The following is a 21,836-nucleotide window of genomic DNA, read 5'->3' as shown; positions in this document are numbered from 1 at the left end:
TTTTTCTTAAGTTTTTACCTTGCTTTTGTGCTGGTCTGTTTCTCATCAGTCAAGTTGTTAGAGGGGAGTACCTGCAAAGTAATATTTGCAAGCCTCTGTGATGGTTTGGTATGAACTGCTCAAATGTCCGCTGCTTTCTGGTCTCTGAGCTGGCTCCTGACTGTGTAATTTAAAGGAAGTACAGGGGTGTTCTGGACAGGAAGGAACATAGTGCCCTTCAGATAGTTTGACTCTAAGGATACATCTAGCATAGCTGTCATGAAATCAATGAAGATGGACATTCTTGGTTATGAAATCAGTAAAATATCACCTCTTTAAACATGGTCTTAAACTGCCTGGTCTCCTTGGTGAAAGTAGATAGTCTTGTAAATGTACAAAGTCTTCAGGCAATCTAAAGCTGTTTGTTTGGGGTTTTTTATTGCAGACAGATCTTGATGACCTGAAGGAGGACTATGGTAGGCCGAGGACTTCTTTCTTGCAGTTGTCTGTGTTACCGATACTAGCAGGAGATGGGTGTTTTTTCACAAGGGAATGAACATCTACCTGAAGTCGTAAGACATCAGGTTCTGTAGTGAAAAGCATTAGTTTAACGAAAAGTGGAAGTGAGGTAGCCTTGAATGCCAGAAGACAGGATTGCCCATGACTGATGAAGGGCCTATACCTTACTTCAGACTGCCCTTCAAGTGTGTTGGGTTTCTGATGGAGTTCAATAGACAGGTTTACTTGGGTAGTACCAGAGACAGGTGGTAACTTGGAGTGGAGTTGAAACTCTGTAAAAGGCAAGAGGAGAATGTGAAGAGCTGACATGCTGTAACTACACTGTCTTCCATACCTGTACAAGGCCTGTAACTTGAAATGTATGCTGCTAAAAACCTCTTCCTCCTGTCTTCCCTCTGTGAAAGCAAAATGACAGGCTTCAGTTCCTCATGCCTGCTGCTTTAATTCTTCCAAAGGCTGCCATCAGAGTAGCTTTGCTTCATGCTCTGGCAGTCTTGCTTGGGCTGTCGGTGCAGTCTGCACGCCTTTCACTGTGAACACCCCTGGTGTAGCATTTGATTGAGCAGTGGAAGCCTGAGTAAGTATCACTGGCTAGTTCTCAAGTCTGACATCATATCCAAGAATTAGATGGCTCTCTTTCACCATGGGCTTAATGAAATAATTCCTACTGTGTTATTCATTAACTCACATTTCATTCAATGGCTCCTAAGAGGATAATGAGCATGTTAGACTTCTGACATCCTTTTGATAAGATAAACAAGAGTTAAAGCTACGGCAGGCAAAGTTTAAGCATGGCAGTGATGCCTCACTGAGGCAGGTGGTGTGTGATGTTACATGACTTTAAAACTAATTTAATTGCTTTTTCTTTAATGAATTAAAGAAAACAACCTCCTTTGAAAGCTGTTGGAGAAATAACAAGTGCCCAAAGCCAGATGGAGGTCTTCCTTAGTGTGGAGGCTGCACCTGATTGAATGTCAGTATGGAAAGGTGGTGTTCAGCCCAGTATTGCAGTGCTTCAAAGCAGTTGTGGGAGCTCAAGTAAATTGGGGGACCTGCAACAACAAAAGCATATGGAAGGAAAAGAAACTTAGTAAAGGACAGCTGCTCCTGATCTGTATAAAAATTTTGGTGTAAGAGCCTCTTGAACCTTGTTGGGTTTCTAGTTTTAGCATTAATGTAGCTTGAGCATGTGTAAAATGTGAATATCCCTTAAACGTTAGTGTCATGGACTCTTCCCCCTCATGTATCCAGTGTTGTCAGCTTAAACTGCCATATGCTGCTCTGCAAGAAAACTTTATAAAGGGGAGAAAGGTTACCTGATTTGCTAAGGGATTTTCTCTGACATTGTTTAATGTAATAAACTGGACAACTCTACCCCTGGCTTTAGGGCTGACTTTTAAAGGAAGCTATGGGAGTTAAGTATATTGACTCATTTTGGCTCTAATGTGAGTCCTTGATGACCTGGGCTTCCTGATAAATATGGCAGTGGCCGTTGATCCAGCTACCATACCAGTGAGTACTATTCTATCCTGAAGGCTTGCCAGGGAGTTCATCTCCCTCCAGAAGAGATTCATCTGTGCTGTGCAATTGAGCCAGTAAACTAATATCAATAAAGATTAAGCTGTTTGTGGGAGGAATAATGATTGGATATTCAAATGCCTAGCAAACTGATCCTTTGACTGTTGCTGGGAGTGTGCTGGCATCAGTTGTTCATCCCTGCAGGTAATAACAGATAAAATTAAGCAGAGGCTGCAATAGCCTCGGACACCTGAAGAAATCTGGAACTTCCAGGTGGCCCAATAAGATCTTAAATCTCCTGGTATTTGGAGAAGCACTGGGTCAGGGAATGGTGACTTTAGCTAGACAGAACTTCTAGGAGGTGGTCTGGTGAGTCAGGTGACTGCCATCCTGGAGAACTAGGTATGTCCCTGCCCTGTTGTGGATTGTGGTGCAGGCTAGTAAGTTACTGGAAACCTACAGGTGTGTATGGAATTACGGTTTTGGTGTTAACAGCACAGCTCCAGGCCTGAAGCGCTCATCTCTGCAGCTCTGGCCCCCAGCTAGTGGATTGTATTTCCCAAATACTCCCAGTTTTTATAGTAGTCTGCTCTGTATTTGAAGAACTAGACTTCAGACATCTGTTATGGGTACTGAAACCAGAAGATCCTTCTGATGCCTTGAACTCTTGCTGGGCTTAGTTTTTCAATCTTTTGAAAATACGTTACTACCACTTAACCATATGGGATAGTGTGAAAACTGTGGTAAGCACTGTGGATCTGTAGCAGAAGAGGTGCTCTAAAATGAGCAGTGTTGAGATGATTGACTTGATGCAGAACTCTACACTGACTACAAAGTTTAATAAAAATGAATATAATTAGAAGTTCTGGGTTCAGGGAGTATTTGTCCTTGTAGCTCACTGAGTTAGGGTGGGGGTTTATAGGAATGTTTATATGAAGGGAGTTACCAATTGTACATACTCCAAGAGAAGCTGAACTAAAGCTTCACAGGTGATCATAGCACTTGCATTTCCTAATGTGTAATTCTTCACTCCATGCTTTTTATGTGTAGACATATTAAGATGCAATTACAAGTTGATTTCTGTGGCATGTATGAGTAGTAAAGATATCTGCTGTGTCATTAATACATGGGTCTTGGGCTGTCAGTTTTGTGTGCTTTGTTTACTTTATTGTGCAACTACATGTAACAACCTAATCCAAGAATCCATCACCAAAGCATACCTGCCCTGTCAAGGATCTCTTCCCTTACAGCAGCATTTACACACCGGTACTCTGACTTCTTGAGCTGTTACATGTGAAGTGGTAAAATATCAAAACAGGCCATTTTCTTACCTGTTCTTGGAAGATCTGTTTTTCAGCACCCGTGGTAATGGTTAACTGGAATAAAGAACATTATCAGTTCCTGTCAAGCTTTAAGATGTTTGAACCAAACATAGTTTGGCTGCTGGTGTTGGTTTGTGGATTTCATTGGTTATTCTGGAAGCTTCTACCATCAGAGAAGACTTCCAAAACAGTTGTCAGCTAGACCTGAAACTGATGCAGAGATGTTGTATTTCCAAGCTAATGACATAGAGGTGTTACTTGCAATAAAATATACATTCCTTGGGTCCTTGTACTTAGTTGATGGACTAATTTAAACTTGCCAAGTAAGCTTTTCTAGATCAAGATAAAATCTTTCATTCAGGAAAGGAGTTTGGCTTTTTTGGTATTTGAATCTAGAGTGCAAAACTGTATGCAAGCTTTTTCAGAAATACAAGGCCTGACTACTGAGGCTTTTCCCACAGCAAGCTGGTATTTATTTAAATTACAAGTCCTTTTTTGTCTAAGCTCTGAGCATTTGCTTCTAGATTTGTCTTCACATGTAGATTTGTTACACCAACTGCATAACCTCTTGAAATAAAGGCTTATAATAAAAGTGAGGTAGACCTAAGTATTCTGAATGTTGTTCTTATCCTTGTTGTTTTCCTTGATTTTGCCACAGCTTCCTTTGTCTGTGAATTTTTCTGAACTTAGTTTAAGATTCTAACCTTAATATTGGAACGGGTTGTCTAGAAGGAATATGCTTGGTGATACTCAAACTTTGGCTGGCCAAATCTTTGAGCAGCTTGATCTAAATGGAACTGTGTCAAGTGGAGGGCTGGACTAACTAATGTGCAACTGTCTCATTCAGCCCAGATTGTTCTGAATTTTTTTGCATGTTTCTATCCTAGTTCTTTCTGCTTTCCTGTTTGGATTTACAGGGACAGATGTAACTTCTGCTTTTTCATGCCTGAATCTTGTTACTGTGACTGTAAACAGCACAAATCTCTGGTCTTTAATTTGAATGTCTTTCAGAAGGAAAGCTTTCTGTGAAGTGCAGTCCTTCTGGACCTGATGGCAAGCTTTAGTTCAGGCAGCTCTTACATTTACAGGAAGGAAAGAAATTCTTGCCTTTTTTTGGTTTGGACTTTGACCAAGGTTGACACCTCATAAGATCTTTGAGATCCTTGAGTACCTGAGCAAACTGAGTTTCAGGGTTGTGTTCATACATTGTCAGCAGCTTCATCCCACTTATGTGTCATGAAACAAGATGTTGTCAGTTGAGGTCAGGGTTTTTTGTCATTTAATTTCATCAGAAGTAAAGCAGTAAATTAGGACCCAAAACTCAAGTGTTAACCTCTTATTGCTCCTTATTTTTGTATCTTTTTTGCCAAAACTTTCCTGATTTGCTTTTTGAATCTGAGGAAATGCAACTCGAGTATTCTATCCTCATGGATTTAAGACAGACATCTCTGAGGTTGTGTTCAGTAAGTACAGACTTGGTTTTGCTACTAAGTCAGTTACCAGAGGAAACTTCAAATTGAAGGATTAAATAACAATAGACTAATCGAGCTTACTTTTTTTACTGTGAAAAGTTGCTTTGGTGCATTTAACTGAAGCTTGATATCTGCAAGTCACAGGTAAGAATTGAAGTGTTAAAAATGTAATTTGTGCTATTTTCATATCCTTAAGGGAGCTTATGGACTAATATGCACACATTCTTGTGTGTCTTTATAAAATACAACTTGAAGGGGACATGCTAAATCTACTGTCAGGATGGCTATAAATCTTTTTATTTAAAGGAAGGTTAAGTCTTGCTGGCTGATAATGATTCAAATGCAAAACAAAATTAAAGTGGGTAACTAAAGTTGCCTGCATACTGATGTACATATTTTTAAAATCTGGGATTAAACCATACTAAAAATGAAAATTACCTTACCTGATGTATCAATAACAGAAATATCTGTTGAACTGCATGCACTTCTACAGTGCCTGTGGGGTAAGATGTGAATGCACGGCATCTAGGTAACTTGCTGAAGAACCCAAACTCTTTGTTTGTTCAAAATGATGATTTATCTCTATTACAGCCAATTCTCTTAGTAAACAGAGTTTGGTTTGAGTCGCACAGGGATGGAGTGAATGTTCTCTAAAGGATAAAACACTTAAATGACTACTTATGTTCTTTGTATTATTATTGTTCTTCTCACTTTGTTTATATCTACCAATATGAATGAGTTTCTCTAGGGGAAAAATAAGTGAGAGGGGATTTAAATGAGAGTTTGCCTGATGTGAATAAATCCACACTAACTCAGATTTTGGGGAAAGGTGTGTTCACCAGGTCGTAAGTGTCTGTATATAGGCAAATACATTCCTACAGTAATTCAACACTAGAAACAGTGAATCTACAGCAACCTTTGTTTCTCATGTTAAATTGTTGTAGGAATCTGTTTGCCTGTATATATAAACACTTGTTACTGTCTTGCATTACTTTTGTGTTGCCTCTTTTTTTAAAAAGGGTATTTAATATAAAATAGGATACTGGAGCAACACATCCTTTTGTTATAAACTTATCAGCTATACAGAACTTGGTGTGGGTTGATCTAAGTGAGCAGGTAGGAAATCCAGACTTAAATCTTTGTTCCCTAGAGAAACTCATTCTTGTTGGTTGATCTTGCCATTGAAGCAGTAATTTCAAAGGAGATAAAGTTGCCACGTCGGATTTATTCCTTTTTTCCACATAAGGCAAATATCTGCTGGTATCTTCCCAAGGAAGCCTGAACATTTAGGTCAATGGATTTTCAACTTTAAATGTGGGAGGGAGGAGAGGAGAGACTTTGTGGCTAGTAAATATTAACTGGAAAGATATCAAACCTTTTTTCACTAGCAGAGTTGCAGTCTATTGCAGAACTTAGTTGAAATTCTGTTGAACTCAGTGTTTTGATATACATATATGCCTTAACAAAAACCCATAAAACCTTTTTTGGTGCCTCTCTGAATTGCCTAAATATTTTTAACTTTGGCTTCATGCTGTTTAGCCTTTTAGAGTAAGTATATTCTGTTAATCCAAGAAAATTCTTTCCTGGCTCTGAATATCTGTGCAACCTCAGTGTAAACTGACAAGCTTGTATACTCACAGAAGTTGTTAAATAGAGCAAAGATGTTAGGGAGTTGTCATGACTGAACTCAGCCTCTGGAAACATGACTTCAGAAATCGTATTTGTTCCTTTCTTTGACAGATTGTTCAAGATTTGAACAAGATCGTTGCATAACAAACTACCTTGGTTTAGTAGCTGGAGGACTACTGGACTTAAAAAAGCTTTAAAAAATTTTACATAATAGCAAACTGGTTCTGAAACAGCACTGCTGCGCATGTAGAGGAACAAATTTCACAGTGTGACAAAATTAACTGGTCTATTGAAGATCTCAGTACTTAATTACATACATTATGAGTATCTAGTATTGATTTTCAAAACTTGTTATGGAAATTGAGATACATAAAGACTAGTCTCAGATTTCTTTAGGCAATCTTAAGAGATGCATGGCTACTTACTGTGCCTCCTGCCTCCCACATCAAAGGCCCATGTACAAATGCTGTTTAAATCCTTGGTATTTGATTAAGCTCTCAAGTAAGAGTTCAGAACTGCTCACTGTAGTCTGATAGGTGGCTCAGCGTCCTTTTTCTGCATACATTTGTAGGACCCTTTTTTAAGACTTTCTTTGCCTTTTATTTTAGTTGTCTAGACCAATGCCAGGTCTTAAGTGCAGCTTGCAAATGGAAAGTAATATTTTGCCAGTAACTATGACCTTCCATGAATGGAAAAAGATTGAAATAAACAACTGTCTTAATATTTGGAAGATACTGAAGTGCTTTAACTATAGGAGGAAAAAGGTATTTGCTCTTCCTGCATTTTGTCCTAGCTTTAGTGAATTGAATCAGATGGTCAAAGAAAGGACATAAAGTAGCAGGTTTTTTGGAGGCAGTGTACTGGTAGATCAGCCAAACCAGTTTGTCCCTTGTGATCTAAATATAAGAAGCCTCCTTCATTGGGGAAGGCATCAGAGTTCTGTGTATGTCTTAGTACACATAAGGAGCCTAAGCTCTTAACTGCTCTGCCTAGGTGAAGGGCAATGCTGGTGTGAGTCTTCTCTCACTGTGTAGAAAACCAGACTAGTAACAGAGCATACTGCTGAAAGTTTGGAGAAGTTGAAACTGGAAATGGACTGATGCAAAAACCTGTTTGTTCTACTCGAAGGGGTTAGCTGCTCAAATATAAGGAAGGGAGTAACCTGTTTGGTAAATCATGTGTCTGGCTTTAAATGGGAACTTGCTGTCTAAGTAAGAGCTAGCAGAAAATTCCTTACACTCACTTAAGCTGCTAGTGCTTCCTTACCCAGCTTTTGTTGGTCTCCTTATCATGACAAGCACACGTAGTTTTATCTTTGTAATTTGACTTACAGTACTTATGAAGTGGCTGGTTGAACAGTGACTGCTGTTGATGTTTTGGTGGTCTTGTGGATGATGCCCAAACAAGTATTTAGACTGCTCTTGAGAATACAGCTGTTTTATCCTAGAAAAGCTAGCCTGCTCCTTGATTAACTCCTGAAATGTGAAAATTAGGTGGTCAGTTCATAAAAAAGGGTCTCTTGTGACTAAATAATGCTGGCGCTCTGCCTAGGTCAGCTCTTCCAATATGATTGCTTGATTCAGTTGTTACCAGGATTGTTTTGTATCTACTAATAAAGAAATAGCCAAACTCAATGCTTTTCTTGTATTGAATTAACTTACTATTTTATACTGTAAATAAACAATAGTACTAATGCTGTGATCAAACATACTTATCCCCTGCCATGGTTGGATGGAAGAGACTGGCTGTTCATCCCCAAGTTCATGGATGCTGGCAGAAATATCATTGCTGTGTATTAGTTCCTGTTGGTCCAGGATACAGTTGTATGCTTAATAGTTGTAATGCAGATGAGACATTTTGAGGGTTATTAGTATTTAAACTGTAAACTCTGCCATTTATCTTGGCCTGCTTAATGCTTTGAAAAATAGTTTGAGATGAGCAAGCTATTTGACTAGTTCCGTAAAGAAAATGCCACTCCTGCGGTGTTGAAGAAAGTCTTAAGCTGCCCCAAATTCTATAAATTCTAAATGTCATGTAGTTGCTTTCAGGCTCTACTTTGGAAGCAAACAACATACACAACATTGTAGAGTAGTGGTTCCATAATCTGACTTCTTTCTGTATGAGTTCTGTCATGCATCTAGGAGTTGGAGGGGTCTGAAATGTTGGAGTTGGTGTCAGGTAAGGAAGGGGACTGTTTTGTTGAAGAGTGTGGGAGCAGTACCCTTTCTGATGGTTCACCATGTTTCAGGGAATGCAAATGTAGTCTGTTTTAAAGCAGAAACACCTTAAGTGTCACATTAAAAAAGGCGTTTTTGGAGTCTTCCACAATTCTGTCAAGTGCTAGTGTTAGGCCATTTGAAATGAAGTTTCATGCTTGCATAAGGTAGTCTGAAAGTCATTGAACACTGAGCCTCTCAAATGGCCTTCTCTTCTTAAGTGAAGACAGCGAAGGAGGAGGATGTGTGTCTTACCCAAACGGCCTCCTTGACAGAACAGGCTTTTTCAATACAATTTAAGAATCAATGGATTAAACCTGTAGTCCATAACTGCATTGTGCAGGGTGTGCAGTAAAAGGAAGTGTCTTGTCACAGGCCTGGATAACAGAAAACATGTTGCTGTCTCCTGCCTGTTGGTAGTGATACAGCTGATCAGTGCTGTTGCTCTTAGCCTCTGTGGGGGGCTGAGTTCGCTGCTGTGGACACCTTGTAATAACTTAACCCACTTAATGCTTTGAGGAAGAAATGTTTATTCATAGCAGGTACTTGGTCTTTCAATAAAGTTATTATGACAAAAGCGTTGATTGAGTGGTGTTTTGTTAAAGAGGTTTTAAAAGCTTTGTGCCAGACAAAGTATAGAGAAAATGAGGTCAACTTACACACAGAGGAGCTAATAGCCATAACTGCTGTATGTTGTTCTAAACTAGTTCAATGGAGGGAAAAAAAATTCATGGGACTGAAACTCCGCAGGAGTCTTCAAATCAAATTTGCCTCTTGGTTATTCCTATTTTTGGAACTTTCTTTTTTTAATGACTTGTAGATCTCTTTAGTGTTGCATTCACTGTCAATAAACTACAACACGTAAGGATCCTGTCATGATGGGTACTGTGTAATGCAGGTCTCCTAGATCAGCAGCTGCCTCTTTCTAGTACTCTTCCAATTAACAGAAAGGATTGAGTTTTAAGCAGAATGTTACAGAGGAGGGAAAGGGGTATGAACAGGTGATTTGGGAGGATAAGTAGAACCTTTGAGACTTTAACAGCCTCTTACACCTATTTGTTTGTTGCCTGCCTTCTAGAAAGGAAGCACCAGTGGAGGGAATGTGACTCATGGCAAATGGGCTGTAAGGACCTTAGTGGAAAAATGGGATGTATGAGGAACAAATTATTCCCTTCTTACTCTGTTCTGCACTTTCAAATGGAACTTTTTTCTGCCTGGTCTCAGTCAGTCTTGCTCACTTGCTTTTTATTTCATAACTACAATCTAATATTGCCCTACTTCTCATGGTTCTTTGGTTACCTTTTGACATAATACCCTCTCCAGCACACTTGATCACCAGCACACTTGATCACCTTCCTAGCTTAGAACCTGCACAAATCTGCTGAGTTTCCACCAGCTCAGGCCCTGGTCAGTATTCTGTGTCCTGTCAGCTTTCATACATGACTACTAGAGTCAGATCCTTGCAGACCTGCACAGTTCAGACATATGTATAACTCCATGGTCTTTCTTGGTAGACATTACCTGTCTGTCATGCACGCAAAATTGAGGAATATGGAGTAATTGAAAGGAAAAGAAAGTAATAGAATGACTTAGAGTTTTAAATTTCCAGTGATTCTTCAGAAGGTCTCTGATGGGCAAATTGTATCCTAGCTTATGTATGAACAATTACACTATTTAGATTTCAGGGGTTTATCCAAATGAAAAAGGAATTCAAAAGAAAACCTGAAATCCTGTAAGAAAAAGTGGCATTTTCTTCAGATTTTGGCTTCAACCTCGTGGTCTTTTGACCTGGGTTGTTTTGAGATCAGTGAAGAATATAGATATATAATTCTTATTCAGAAACACTCTTTCCTGAAAGAAACCTGTTATTAATTTGAATAATTAATGCAGCAATCCCACTTTAAAGATTTTATTCTTTACATCAGTTATGGAAGAATGGAACTTTCCTAATGAAAGGAAGTCTCAGCAGTGCTTTTACTGCCTTGCCTACTGTGTTCTTTTGCTATTTCAAGCTTTGCTTACTGTTTGAGATGTTTTTTGTCCTATCTTTGAACTGTTCCTTCTGCGTTTAATTTTTGAAGAGTGTAAAAAGTCATTTCTTTAACTAGTATGCAAAGATAATCAGCTTAAGCTGCTTTAAAAACAGATTAGTGCCTCTTCTGAGTAGGAAGCTGAAGGAAAATAACATGTCTACCTGGAAAGGGTTCTGCAGGAAACTTCGTTACCTGCCATTAACGTATGAGTCAGTGCAGTGACAGATGTTGACAGAACTTTTTTGATTCTTTGGACTTGTATAATTATTTTTATACTTCACTCACAGAAGCACAGATAGAACAGAAAATGGAATAAAATATTTTCAAAATGCTCTGATGTAAGATGCTCCCCACCCATGTTAAGGGGTAGTGAGGTACTCTGTATGGTGGTTGATCTCCGCTTAATCTGTCATGCGTTTGAGTAGCGATGTGTACATTCCTTTGTATTCAACTGCATTCCAAACTGGAAGTTGTGTAACTAAATCTGGGGAAGCCTATGAAAAGACACATGGCAGTAGGAACCAAAAAATACTTTCCTGAAGACTGGTATTTCTTCTCTGTGTACGTGTTCTAAAACTTTCTGTTTAGTAGTAACTTTGCACTATCCAGCCTCAGGAGCAGCTGTACTCAAAGCCGCAGTCCCCATGCTGTCATGCCCTCTGTGGTTTTTAGCTCAGCCACGAGCTAACCACATCACCCCAAGTGGTAGGTACCTGATAGTAGCACTCTGTTCCTGTTCCTTAGCACGTGAAGAATAAAGTAAAAATAGTTTTTGGGGAAAGCAAGCTAAAATCCAAAAGGAAGAACATTAAAAAGGAAAGAGAAGAACCATCTATATGTGAGCTAAAGCTGAGCAGAAAACAGCTGAACAAAAAGGTGATGAAATGGTAAGTGTGATAGTGTGGTGCAAGAGAAGGTTCAGGCACTGCAGAGCTTGGTTGTATGGGAGCAGCAATATTATGAAGTTTGAAACGTAAACAGAAATAGAGAACTTCTAAATCAGAAGTTGCACTTGCATAATATTACAGTTGTGACATGCTGTGGCGTAACTGTTGCAGAAATGCTGTATTTCAGCAATGGGAGGAAAAAATACACTTAAAATGGGCAACTACCAGAAGAAAGTTTGGTTTAGTTTTGTCTACAGCGTTGAGGATAGCTTTGTGGCTACAGAAGATCAGGACTTGGTTTTTTTTGCAAAGCTGTTCTTTTCTTTTGTCGTTTAACTTTATGTTTATCAAACCATACCGCTTCTATTCTCGCTAGATACAGCCTTTCAGCTAAGAAACTGAAGTGACAACTAATTGAACAAGTTTTAATAAACTTTTCAAGAGTTTTTTTCTAGATATTTGCCATTGTTTTTTTTAATTAAATGTCAAGAAAAAAATTGTCACAGACTTGTATAATTTAGATTGGAGGTCATGTAGTCCAATACTCTGTTCAGAGTAGGGCCAGCTTTGATGTTGGGTTGCTGAAGGGCTGGTCAGGTTTGGAATATCTCTAGGGATTAAAGTTCTGCAACTGGGAAACCATTATTCTGAATTTCCTCCCCAGTTATGTTATTGCTTGTCTTTCACTATTATAGAATGATTGCTATCTCATCCTACTACTCTACCTCTGCATAGCATCTTCCAAGAAGAAAAACAATGGAGGCAAGACCGATGTGCTACTTAAACTGTTCACTTAATGCCCAAATTCTCAAAACAGTCAACAGGGAAGGATCCTGAGAAGATGGTTCAAAGCAAAAGTTTAGTTTAAGTGTTCCTCTTCGCATTTCTGGAAGTACTGGCCCCCTATGGCAGAATGACTTCTTACATGTTTAAAATTGGACAGTGTTAATATGTCCTTCAGCACCTGTGCGTAAATCAAAAAATCTAACCCAAGCAGCTATGACAGTGTGACAGCCTAATAAGAAAGGTAGTGCAAAGCCAATTCCTTTACTAAACATGTTTGACCTTGCAGGATTTACTGAAATGGTCCTGTTCTGTTTTCCTTCTTCTACCCTTTGCTTTCTTAATGGTGCTGAATCTGTCCTTTGTGGTTCAAACAGAAGAGCTCATGCAAAGGAAACGGTGGGAGCACATGGAGGGGAAGGCTGCATCCCCCTCCTCAGGGGCATCAAACTTGGATGTGCTCAGCTGGATTCATTAAACAGTTATACAGCAGTACTTGGGATTGCTCCTCCCTTAAGTAATTAGTGTTTTGGAGATGGTAGTAGAATTTACAGCAATGTTTCTTCTTACAGTCAGCTTTTTTTTTTTTTCCTTTTTTTTTTTTTGGCACAAGTTGTTGACTTAGGAAGTGATAACGTTTGAGGTGCTTATCTGTGACTAGCAGCCTTGCAAGAGGAATGCTGATGAGCGTGTCCTGAAGTGTTTTCTTAATACTGGCAGGAATAAAGCGGAATTACTAACGTTTATATTGGAACATTTGTCTCCTGTTTTTAAAACCTCTCTACAAAACTCTTGAGATTCAGTGGCTTCTTCCAGACCTCATTAAATTCAATAAAATGCTTGTTGCAGATTTTGTGAAGGTTTTTTTTCTTGGACCTAAAACACACGAAATAAGTCTGCCTCCTGCTACCCTAAATGTGTATCTTGCCTTGTAAAAAGTAAGGACGTGGCCAGAAGACTGTCTCTGAAGAGTTGCTCTGGAGTTGCATAGTCTGCCTTCATAGCCTTTTTTTTTTTTTAATAAGCTTGCTGAGTATTCCAATGAAAGATGACTTTGTATAACTGAGCAGCTGTAAAGTTGAACTTGTTGCGTGATCAAGTTGGTACCTCAAAGTAAAACTGCCCCTTCTGCTTCGTGTGCCTTGTTTAATTATAAACCCATAAAACTATTGGAATTAGTGTTTGGCTTGTTGGTAGAGACAGATTTTAAAATAAAAAAAAAGTTTATCTGTGTTGCAGGTAACCAAATGTTGCTTTTAGAAACTATTATAAAACTGTAATTCGTGATTAGCTGAAGTTTTTAAAAGCTGTGATCACTCCTAGGGTGTTTCCTACTAAAGCAAAACATCCTAATGTCACAATTTGTTTAAATAATAACTGAATGTAGATGCATATGAGATTCCCCTAAAGTGTCTGCTGTGTGAAATGTTAAATCTGTTTTGTTTGATACATCTAAGTTTGTACTTCTGAAACTATTTTTCTGCTATGTCAGTCCTAAAATTATATATCTTTTTTTTGTATACTGAAAATACTTTTTTGCCCCCCCGTCATGAACCATAAATTAAAGGGCACAATAAATGCAAAATAGGGGTTTATTTTGTTTAATGGACCAGAATGAAAACTATCCCTAGTTTTGGCACAGAGTACCAGCAAACTATTTTTAGTAGCAGGATTACATGTTTATAGAAGTTAGACTTTCCAGGCATATACACATGCAGCATGTTATTGGGATAGCTTCCCAAGTTACTGTGAAGAGCGAGTCTTCGGGTACACTGGATACAAGGCAGTGGTATTCCATCAGTTTGGCTGCTTGTGCGCTTTAGCAATGGTTGGGCTTAGTCTGGAGCTTGAATTTTAGGGTTTGGGTATTTTAGTATAGAACTTTGTGTCCTAGCAGTCATTCAGATGCTGTAGAAGACATCTGTAAAAACCTACTAGAGTGACTGTGTAGGAAGAAGCAAATCAGATATTTTCTCCATATAATTTTTTTGACAAATATGTATTTGAGGTGCAATACTTACATTTATTTTTGAGGAAACAACTCTTTCCACAGCATTTAGAAAGTCAAAAAGATAGGGCTTGCATGGTGTCATGCGAGCATCGTTGTTCACCTTGGCTTTTTTTCAGCTTTGTCCCAAAGTACTTAGGCAATAACCACTGTTTGGAGGTCATCATCTGCTTTAAAAAGCTAATTTTAGTGTACAATTAAAAAACACTTCTGAAGATCAGTACAAAACCAGTTGGCTCTTCTAGAAAAGAGCTCTCCTGTAGCTTGTATTGCTAAGTAATTTTTTTCCCACTTCTGTGTACCAAAAATGTTAAAAGAAAAAAAGAAATTAAATTGCTTTGTGGTTTTGATTTCTAAACTGTTCCTTACCAGAAAAGAGGCCTTAACCAGCACACATGTACTTGTCAGAATCCAATTATTGAATTCCCTGTTTGGGCGTATAAGATCTCAGTAGTTAAAACTGACTTAGTACTTCTTACTTTTCTACTTGTATTAAGACAAACTAACATAACATAGAGTTTATTGTATAAGTCACTAGCTATTGAAGAAGTGGGTTTTTTTTTTTCTAAATGAAGGTTCATGTTTTAAAGTACTCTCTTTTTATTTGCAGTTGCCAATGTGAAGTATCAGAAGAGTATAGTTTGAAACTTTCTGGGACAAAGAGGACTGGTTTATTCTCTCTCATTCTTTGGTAAGCTGTTTGTATTAATTTGGTAAGATGAGCTGCCTGTTGAAGGTGGATTCTATGGTGAGCATTGATTACTCTTAATTAAATAAAGCATTTTCCAAGTCGTTAGACAAAAATCAATATTTTACCAAGTTAGAATTTAATTATAAAAAACCCCTTCTGATTCTTAGTTGTACACAATCTTCAAACATGATTCTTTGTCTATCCTGCTCCTATTTGTGAGTAATGTGTAAATGTCCATATTGTTAGCTACTTCCCCAGTAAATACTTTTGAAAACTTTTCAATTACTTCTACATGCAGTGCCAGGAAAGAGGGGAAACCTTGCTGTCAGGGATTGAAACGTGGGAAACTAAGTGTTTATCCTTATCTCAGAATAATTTCCTTCCACCTGCAAAAGGGGAAGAGCTGTTTTCGGTTTGCAAGAGAATCATCTTTTGCTAAAGCTAGAGTGCATTCTTGAATATTTCATTCTCAGATTTTCCAACGCTTCTTTGTCAAAACCTTTGGATTCCTGTCTAAAACTTGCAGGGTAACTGTGACACAGCATACAAATAGCTATGTTTTGCAACTGAGGGTCAACTCAATTTGCTTTTGATACTAAAACAAGTGGAATTCAGGATCTGGACAGGGGGAAGGCAGGGGAACAAGGTGAAATGCTTGTGAATGAAATGAAATGAAAAAGGTACTTCCTTTTTCCCCTCCATTTTTTCTTTTTTCTTGCTGTAAGTTCAACTATATTTAAATATATGTGAATTTAAATGATCCTTTATTTATATAATGTTTTTTGTTTAGAATCACTGGCAAACAGATGGTTATTGCTAGTCTTAATTATGTACATAATTTAGACCAGAAGGCACGTCTGAAATGAAAGGTAATTAAGATGTTCCTATACTGGCTGAACAGAGTCTGAGGTTACAACCTTTCCTAATCATTTATCCTTTCAAGCAGAACATAAGAATGGAGAACTAACAAGACTAACCTCTTTTTTTGGTGTAATTTAATAGACATGAAACTACAGTTTAAAGGGCAGCACAGTAAATTGATAAAAGAACCTATTTTGGCCTCAGTGCCCCCCCCTCCTCCCCCCCCCCCCCCCCCCCCCCGAATTATTTCTAACAATAAACCCAAGTTTCACTACATTATGTGTAAGTTATCTATTTTTATGTGTGAACCTATTTAAAAGTAGGAGCCTGAATTTGAGAGTGCTTTTTATGAAAGTGTTTTCTTGATCAATTTTTATCTAAGCTGTATTTGAACATTTCCATTTAATTTCTGGGAAATGGTTTTTACTGTCATGGAGGAGCTGATTATTTGCCAGCTGCAGTTAAACAAAATGAGAATTCTGATTCCATTCTGCAACTAATAAAAAAAAAGATATGGGTCAACTTCAGAACAGATTTCTTCAGCCAGTTTTTGCTAGTCTCACTTTGTATCAGGCTGTCCTTCAGAGTAGCACAGTGTGTTAATTATCACGGGTAGAATTCAACAGAGCGGCTTGTTTGCGCTGACAGTGTGGGGAACATTCTTGTTCTCACTTCTAAGGCAGTGCTCTTAAATGAGGGTCATAAATCCCTTGCTAGGTGTCACAACCACTGTGATCCTTTTTCTGTTCACATGACTCATCTGGAAGCGTTTGCTAAATGTAGGGATGGAAATGGATTAGAAAGTTTTGGTACAGAAAGAAATTGACATTGAAACTTTGGTTGAAGAGTTGATTCAGACCATCCTCAGTATGGGCAGCTGCAGGGAAGTGTGTGGTCCCTGTCCCTGGTGCCTGTAGTGTATTTCCTTTCCCTCGTACTCAGTCCACTGATCATGAGATCATGAAAGGAGTGGGATCAGCTTGTTGACATGATGGGAAATGACTTTCTTTTGGTATGTTCACTGTCTATCAGATCAGTGAACTTCATTCTAACAATCAACGTTTCTTGCTGGTTTTGTCAGTGATTTTTAGAAGTACTTTTGTGTTGTGGCAGTTAAGTTGATGAAGCGTTTCACTAATACCTGGAAGCAGTGTGAGCATGCAAACTATTTATTTTACAACCAGTCTAATAAGTTCTCGTACCATTTATTTTGGCAACATCACAGTTTATATCTGATAATCCTGATTAAAACTGAAACTGACATTTTTTTTTCACACAGCTTTCCCAAAATTCACCTTAATACGGAAGACACATTCATGTAAAAAGCCACAGTATTATAATAGAAGCTGTTTTGCAGCTGAATGCTGCAGTTAGAATAAGAAGCTAATTTTGCAGTAATTTAGATAGTCTCTGTTGATGGTTTATGCTGGATTTTAGGAGCACAGCTGTAAGAAATTTTAAAAGACCTAATTTGCTAAGCTAATACTCTTTTTACTAATATGTAGATGGTTATATAGTAAACTTTAAAAATAAATGTCTAATCAATCTGAAGTATAAAAACAATTTTGTTACAGCACAGTGCCTTATATTAAAACTTTTCATCTGTGATGCTAAGCATGCTTTAGGTTTGGATTGAAGCTCATCTTTTTAATTAGGTCAGTGTTTCTTAAATAATTGTGCTTGAAGTTGAAGGAATTTTCTGAAATAGCAAGGTATTTTTTACATTCAGAAGGCTTTACTATTAAATGTTTAAGGCTTTGTTGAAGTTGTACAGAAATTGTCTAGGTCTGGAAATGGTTGGCCTTAACAACTTAACAGTGGCTGCAACTCTGGAAAAGCAGAATTGGAGCTGGTGAAGAGGTAGTTGGCTGCAGAAGGCAGTCGTGCCAACAGCCTGCCTCCACAGCATGCTGAAACGGTAACTGAAATGTCCTCCTCAAAAGCCTTCATACAGATATGCCCTAACTCCTCATAACTCCTGTTATCATTATTTTAAGGATGGAGAAGGAGATCTGTGTAAACCTTACAGTTTTTAAACCAATCTTCTCTTGAATGATTAGTCTTCATTATATCAGGATATACTGCAAAGTTAATCCAGTCTGTGTCTTTCTTGACAGATGAGCTGTAAGATAGAGGTTGATTGGACAAATAAGCCAGTTGCTTAGCCAGCCATCATTTTAAACTTGGTTGAGCAGGAGGCTCATTTTTTAAATCTTGTAGATCAAGGAGAACGGTGCATCATGTAATCTGAAAAACATATGGTGAGAACCAAAGGTTACCAGCTGAAACCAGATACATTTAGAGAACGGCCAAGCCCCTCCTTTCTTGGTATTTTCAAGAGTAGATGTGGTTTTGGAAGATAAGTGTACACAAACAACATATGTAAAATACCAAGTCATGCTGCAATCAGGCAAAAGCTCATGTTTTGAATAGAAGAGCTGAATTTTATGGTTTCTGATATATTAAAGATCAAACCTGATGGATTTATGGTCTTTTTGGCTTTAATCATTGTGATTCTTATAATGTTCTTATCAGTTACAACATAGTTTACATATGAACCGTCTTTCTTCTGCTTCTTTAGAAACAAAAATGTTAAATAATTCTTCCCTTTTTTAAAACCAGTGTTAACAATAATACTATCTTCATCTTGCTGTTTGTAGAAAGCATTTCTAAATTTCCTTCGTTTCTGATTACTTAGAAGAATGTTCCTACTCTCTATTGTTCTTGTAGGCATGGAAATTTCTGTGTTGTCTTTTCATTTTTCCTTATCAGTTGCCATAGTTGATAGATTCAGAATTTTATCAAGTATTCTACCTTTTGTTTTTCTTGTTTGTTTAAAAAGGGATTTTATATCTACTTTTTGCATTGGATTTTAGTCAATTAATGTTAGTTCCAGCTGAATTATTTTAATAATTTCCTCCTTTTATACACACACACACACGTCCTTCTGCAAGCTGTGCAATTTTGAGCCAACTTGCAAGCTTTTATAAGCTGTTTCTCCCCTGCTCTGGGGACATAAAGGCATTTTGTTTATTGTGATGTTCCTATTTAACAGAGGTTTTAGGGACAGTGTAATGCTTTCTTCTTATTGATCCTCTTTAGCAGTGGGATGCTTTAGTTTCCAAATACGTGCATCTGCTGCTTCTTTTCCCTTTGTAAGCATTGTGTACAATATACAGGATGTAGTTAGCACTTCCTGCAATGGTGGTGCGTTTGTGAGCTGATGGATTCAAAGTGGTTTTCTCTGTCAACCACACAACACTGATAATTTAAAATACATTTATAAGGTGACATACAGCCTGAGAACTGACCAAACTTGACTGATAGATTTTTTTTTTTGTATCTTTACCCGCTGTAGACTGCAAAACCCATAAAATACTTGAATGCATCCTTTTTTTTTTTTAAAAAAAAAAAAAAAAAAAAAAAAGGATGAACCTTCCTGAATTTAAAAAATTGAATACAGGATAAATCTCAAAATCAAACTGTAACTAATGTATTCACTTCAATCATTAAGTTCCTAATAGAGTCAACTTCATAAACTTCAAGGCTGTATGCTCTTAAGTATGTCCAAAAAATTTGCAGATGATAAGAGATTTTTAGTTTGTTAGATAGTGGAGAGAGCAAGTCACTAGTGTGTAGTGATCTGGAGCTCTTGGAAAGGTCATTGGTGGTGGTCAGTGGAAATGTCACAAGAAAATGAATGTTTTGATATATCCATGAAGGTAGAAAATGAGTCATAGCTATAAAATGATGAAGTTTATCCGTATGTGAATTAGAATTTATATACCATAGTTGAAAAAAGATTACTCCAGGAGGATTCGACAAACTATGTTACATAACAAATGAGACTAAATGATCGCTACAATCCCATTGGTTTTATAACCTATGTATTTGCAAATCACCATCTGTAAATGACTTGGGAGAGAATTCAGGGTGATCTAGAAAGGCTAATATGTTTTAATTTAAATTATATAAACAGTGGTCTAATTGCTGCATTCAGACAGGTATTCTCCCAGCAGTACATTCAAAGGTGGCTTTTCAGAATGAACAGAAGGAGCCAGGCATTTTGTAACGATTTTGTGTCTCAGGAGAGCTTATATGGATTTCATCTTTTCGTAATTACTGTTTGCTTGCAGTTTTTGTAACAGCTAAATTGTCAGTCTTTAAAAGTTAATTTGCATTTATTTTCCAAAAGAAAATTAACTTAATTGTTACACTCTTCTGGTTTTCTAGATTTTAATAATACGTGAAGAAGAGCCTCAAAGTATTGTGAGTAAAGACGAGGATTTCTCCTCCTATCCAGGGCCTGTCATGGTAAGCGAAAGGGGTTTGTAGGGTCTGCTACAAAGCAAAATAGGCTAAAATCTGAAAAACAGTAGAGAATTAATGTTTACATGTGGGGTTGTTGAATTTTTAATGTAGGGCTAGACTAGCTAGGTTAATGGGGTTTTTTTCTGATACTATGACAATTCTTTCATTTTTTATGACTATTAATCAGGCTGCAGGAAGGAAAACTGTTTCTAATATCATATTTAGTTGTTTGAGTGCTTGTCTTTGAAAGTTTAGTAACTTCAGTAAGTTACTGATAACCTGAATTCTCTAAATGCTTCATCCTGTTTGAGCTTTTCATTGGTCATTGATAGCTTGCTATGCGGTGAAGAATGCAGCAAGTGACGGGGCTGAAGTTAACTGTAATGCTTTGTTTCTCAGGATGAAGAGACTCAGCACAGCCTTGAATGCATCCAGGCTAATCAGATTTTTCCCAGGAAGCAGCTGATCCGAGAGGATGAGAACCTTCAGGTAATCAGCACACTGCTCCCTGCCAGTTGAGATCACAGTATCTCTAGTTGACTTACGTATTTTTTGGCCTCTGCTGTAGACTTTTCATTTGCAATTGAGCACAGCAATAAGAGAAACACGTTTTCTTTTGAAATACTCATGTACTGTTGGTAGGACAGAGGACTTGGGTGTTACATTACAAGAGATCCCTTAGAGCATCTGACAAATGCAACCATTACTTGTGTAGTAATTTCAAGTGCTAGGTTTTATTCCATACTTCAGGACTCTGTTTTTTAAAAAAATAACACTAACTGGTTAAATGCTACCTTTACTACTTGTTACTGAGAAGCCAAAAGTCTTATGTTACACAAAATGATTATTTTTTTTGTCTCTTAATTTTCCAAAGTTCCTTTTGAAATCAGTTTAGTTCAGATGTTTTATCCATGTAGGCACTCTTACGTTAACTGAATAGGTAGATTGTTTCATTTTAATAGAAAATATTTTTAATTGATTTAAGCTAAGTTGGTGTAAAACCAGATTATTTTCAAGTTGAGTATTTACACTTTTCACCCAGCTCAGCTCAATTTGGCTTAAGTCACATTAAACAGTTGCAATTTTTATGTGCAGTGTAATATGACTGCAGGTTTTCTGACTTCATGAACAGCAGCATGTGCTGCATTTTCATATTTGCAGTGAGAAATATGACGCAAAAAGTATGATGTGTCCAACCAATCTCAGCCATGTAGCATTTAGGTATCCGGTCTAAGTTGGTTACCCGAGCTTTCTTGGTGAATATTGGGGACCAGTAGCGTAGGAGATTATTCATTTTACGTGTTTTGCCTACTTTAGCATGAATTTAGTAACATTATGGAAATGCCACTCTCCATTAAGGAAGGAGCAAGAGCATAAATCAAGGAGCTGGTCAGACTGCTTGCCAAAATGTGAGGATGTTTTACTCAGAATTTTTTTATAAAAATTCATTGTTTTCCCTGACCAAGCACTTACTACTCAGGAAAATTAAGATAAAATGAGGAATCATTTAAAAAAAAGGCTACAATTAATCTCTGAACCAACCTTACTTTCCTTCTTAGCAGTAATAGCTAAGTTGAATTCTCAGCAGTGTTTCATTTTGGTTTTAG

The 21,836-nt window shown here is 37.6% G+C and overlaps 1 protein-coding gene across 14 annotated transcripts in view; it reads left to right on the top strand.

Annotated features, from left to right (window-relative positions):
* The window catches only part of MTMR3 (myotubularin related protein 3), an 82,877-nt gene that overhangs the window by 15,859 nt on the left and 45,182 nt on the right, over positions 1 to 21,836 (top strand). For 4 of the 14 annotated variants that reach the window (XM_056326594.1, XM_056326528.1, XM_056326511.1 and 1 more), the window contains exons 1-3: positions 18,351 to 18,407; positions 20,152 to 20,232; positions 20,629 to 20,718. In XM_056326594.1, the coding sequence (XP_056182569.1) occupies positions 18,366 to 18,407; positions 20,152 to 20,232; positions 20,629 to 20,718 (213 nt within the window). In that variant the 5' untranslated portion in view covers positions 18,351 to 18,365. Of the gene's footprint in view, positions 1 to 11,429; positions 11,576 to 13,277; positions 13,297 to 14,976; positions 15,058 to 15,644; positions 15,738 to 15,847; positions 15,927 to 17,817; positions 17,837 to 18,350; positions 18,408 to 19,619; positions 19,641 to 20,151; positions 20,233 to 20,628; positions 20,719 to 21,836 lie in introns of those variants that run through there. The other 10 variants (XM_056326543.1, XM_056326577.1, XM_056326537.1 and 7 more) reach the window with 8 other exon arrangements.

This window comes from Falco biarmicus, chromosome 1, assembly GCF_023638135.1.
Source record: "Falco biarmicus isolate bFalBia1 chromosome 1, bFalBia1.pri, whole genome shotgun sequence".
Classification (NCBI taxonomy): Eukaryota; Metazoa; Chordata; class Aves; order Falconiformes; family Falconidae; genus Falco; species Falco biarmicus.
The sequence above is the reverse complement of the archived record's forward strand: the minus strand, read 5'-3'. Positions and strand labels throughout refer to the sequence as shown.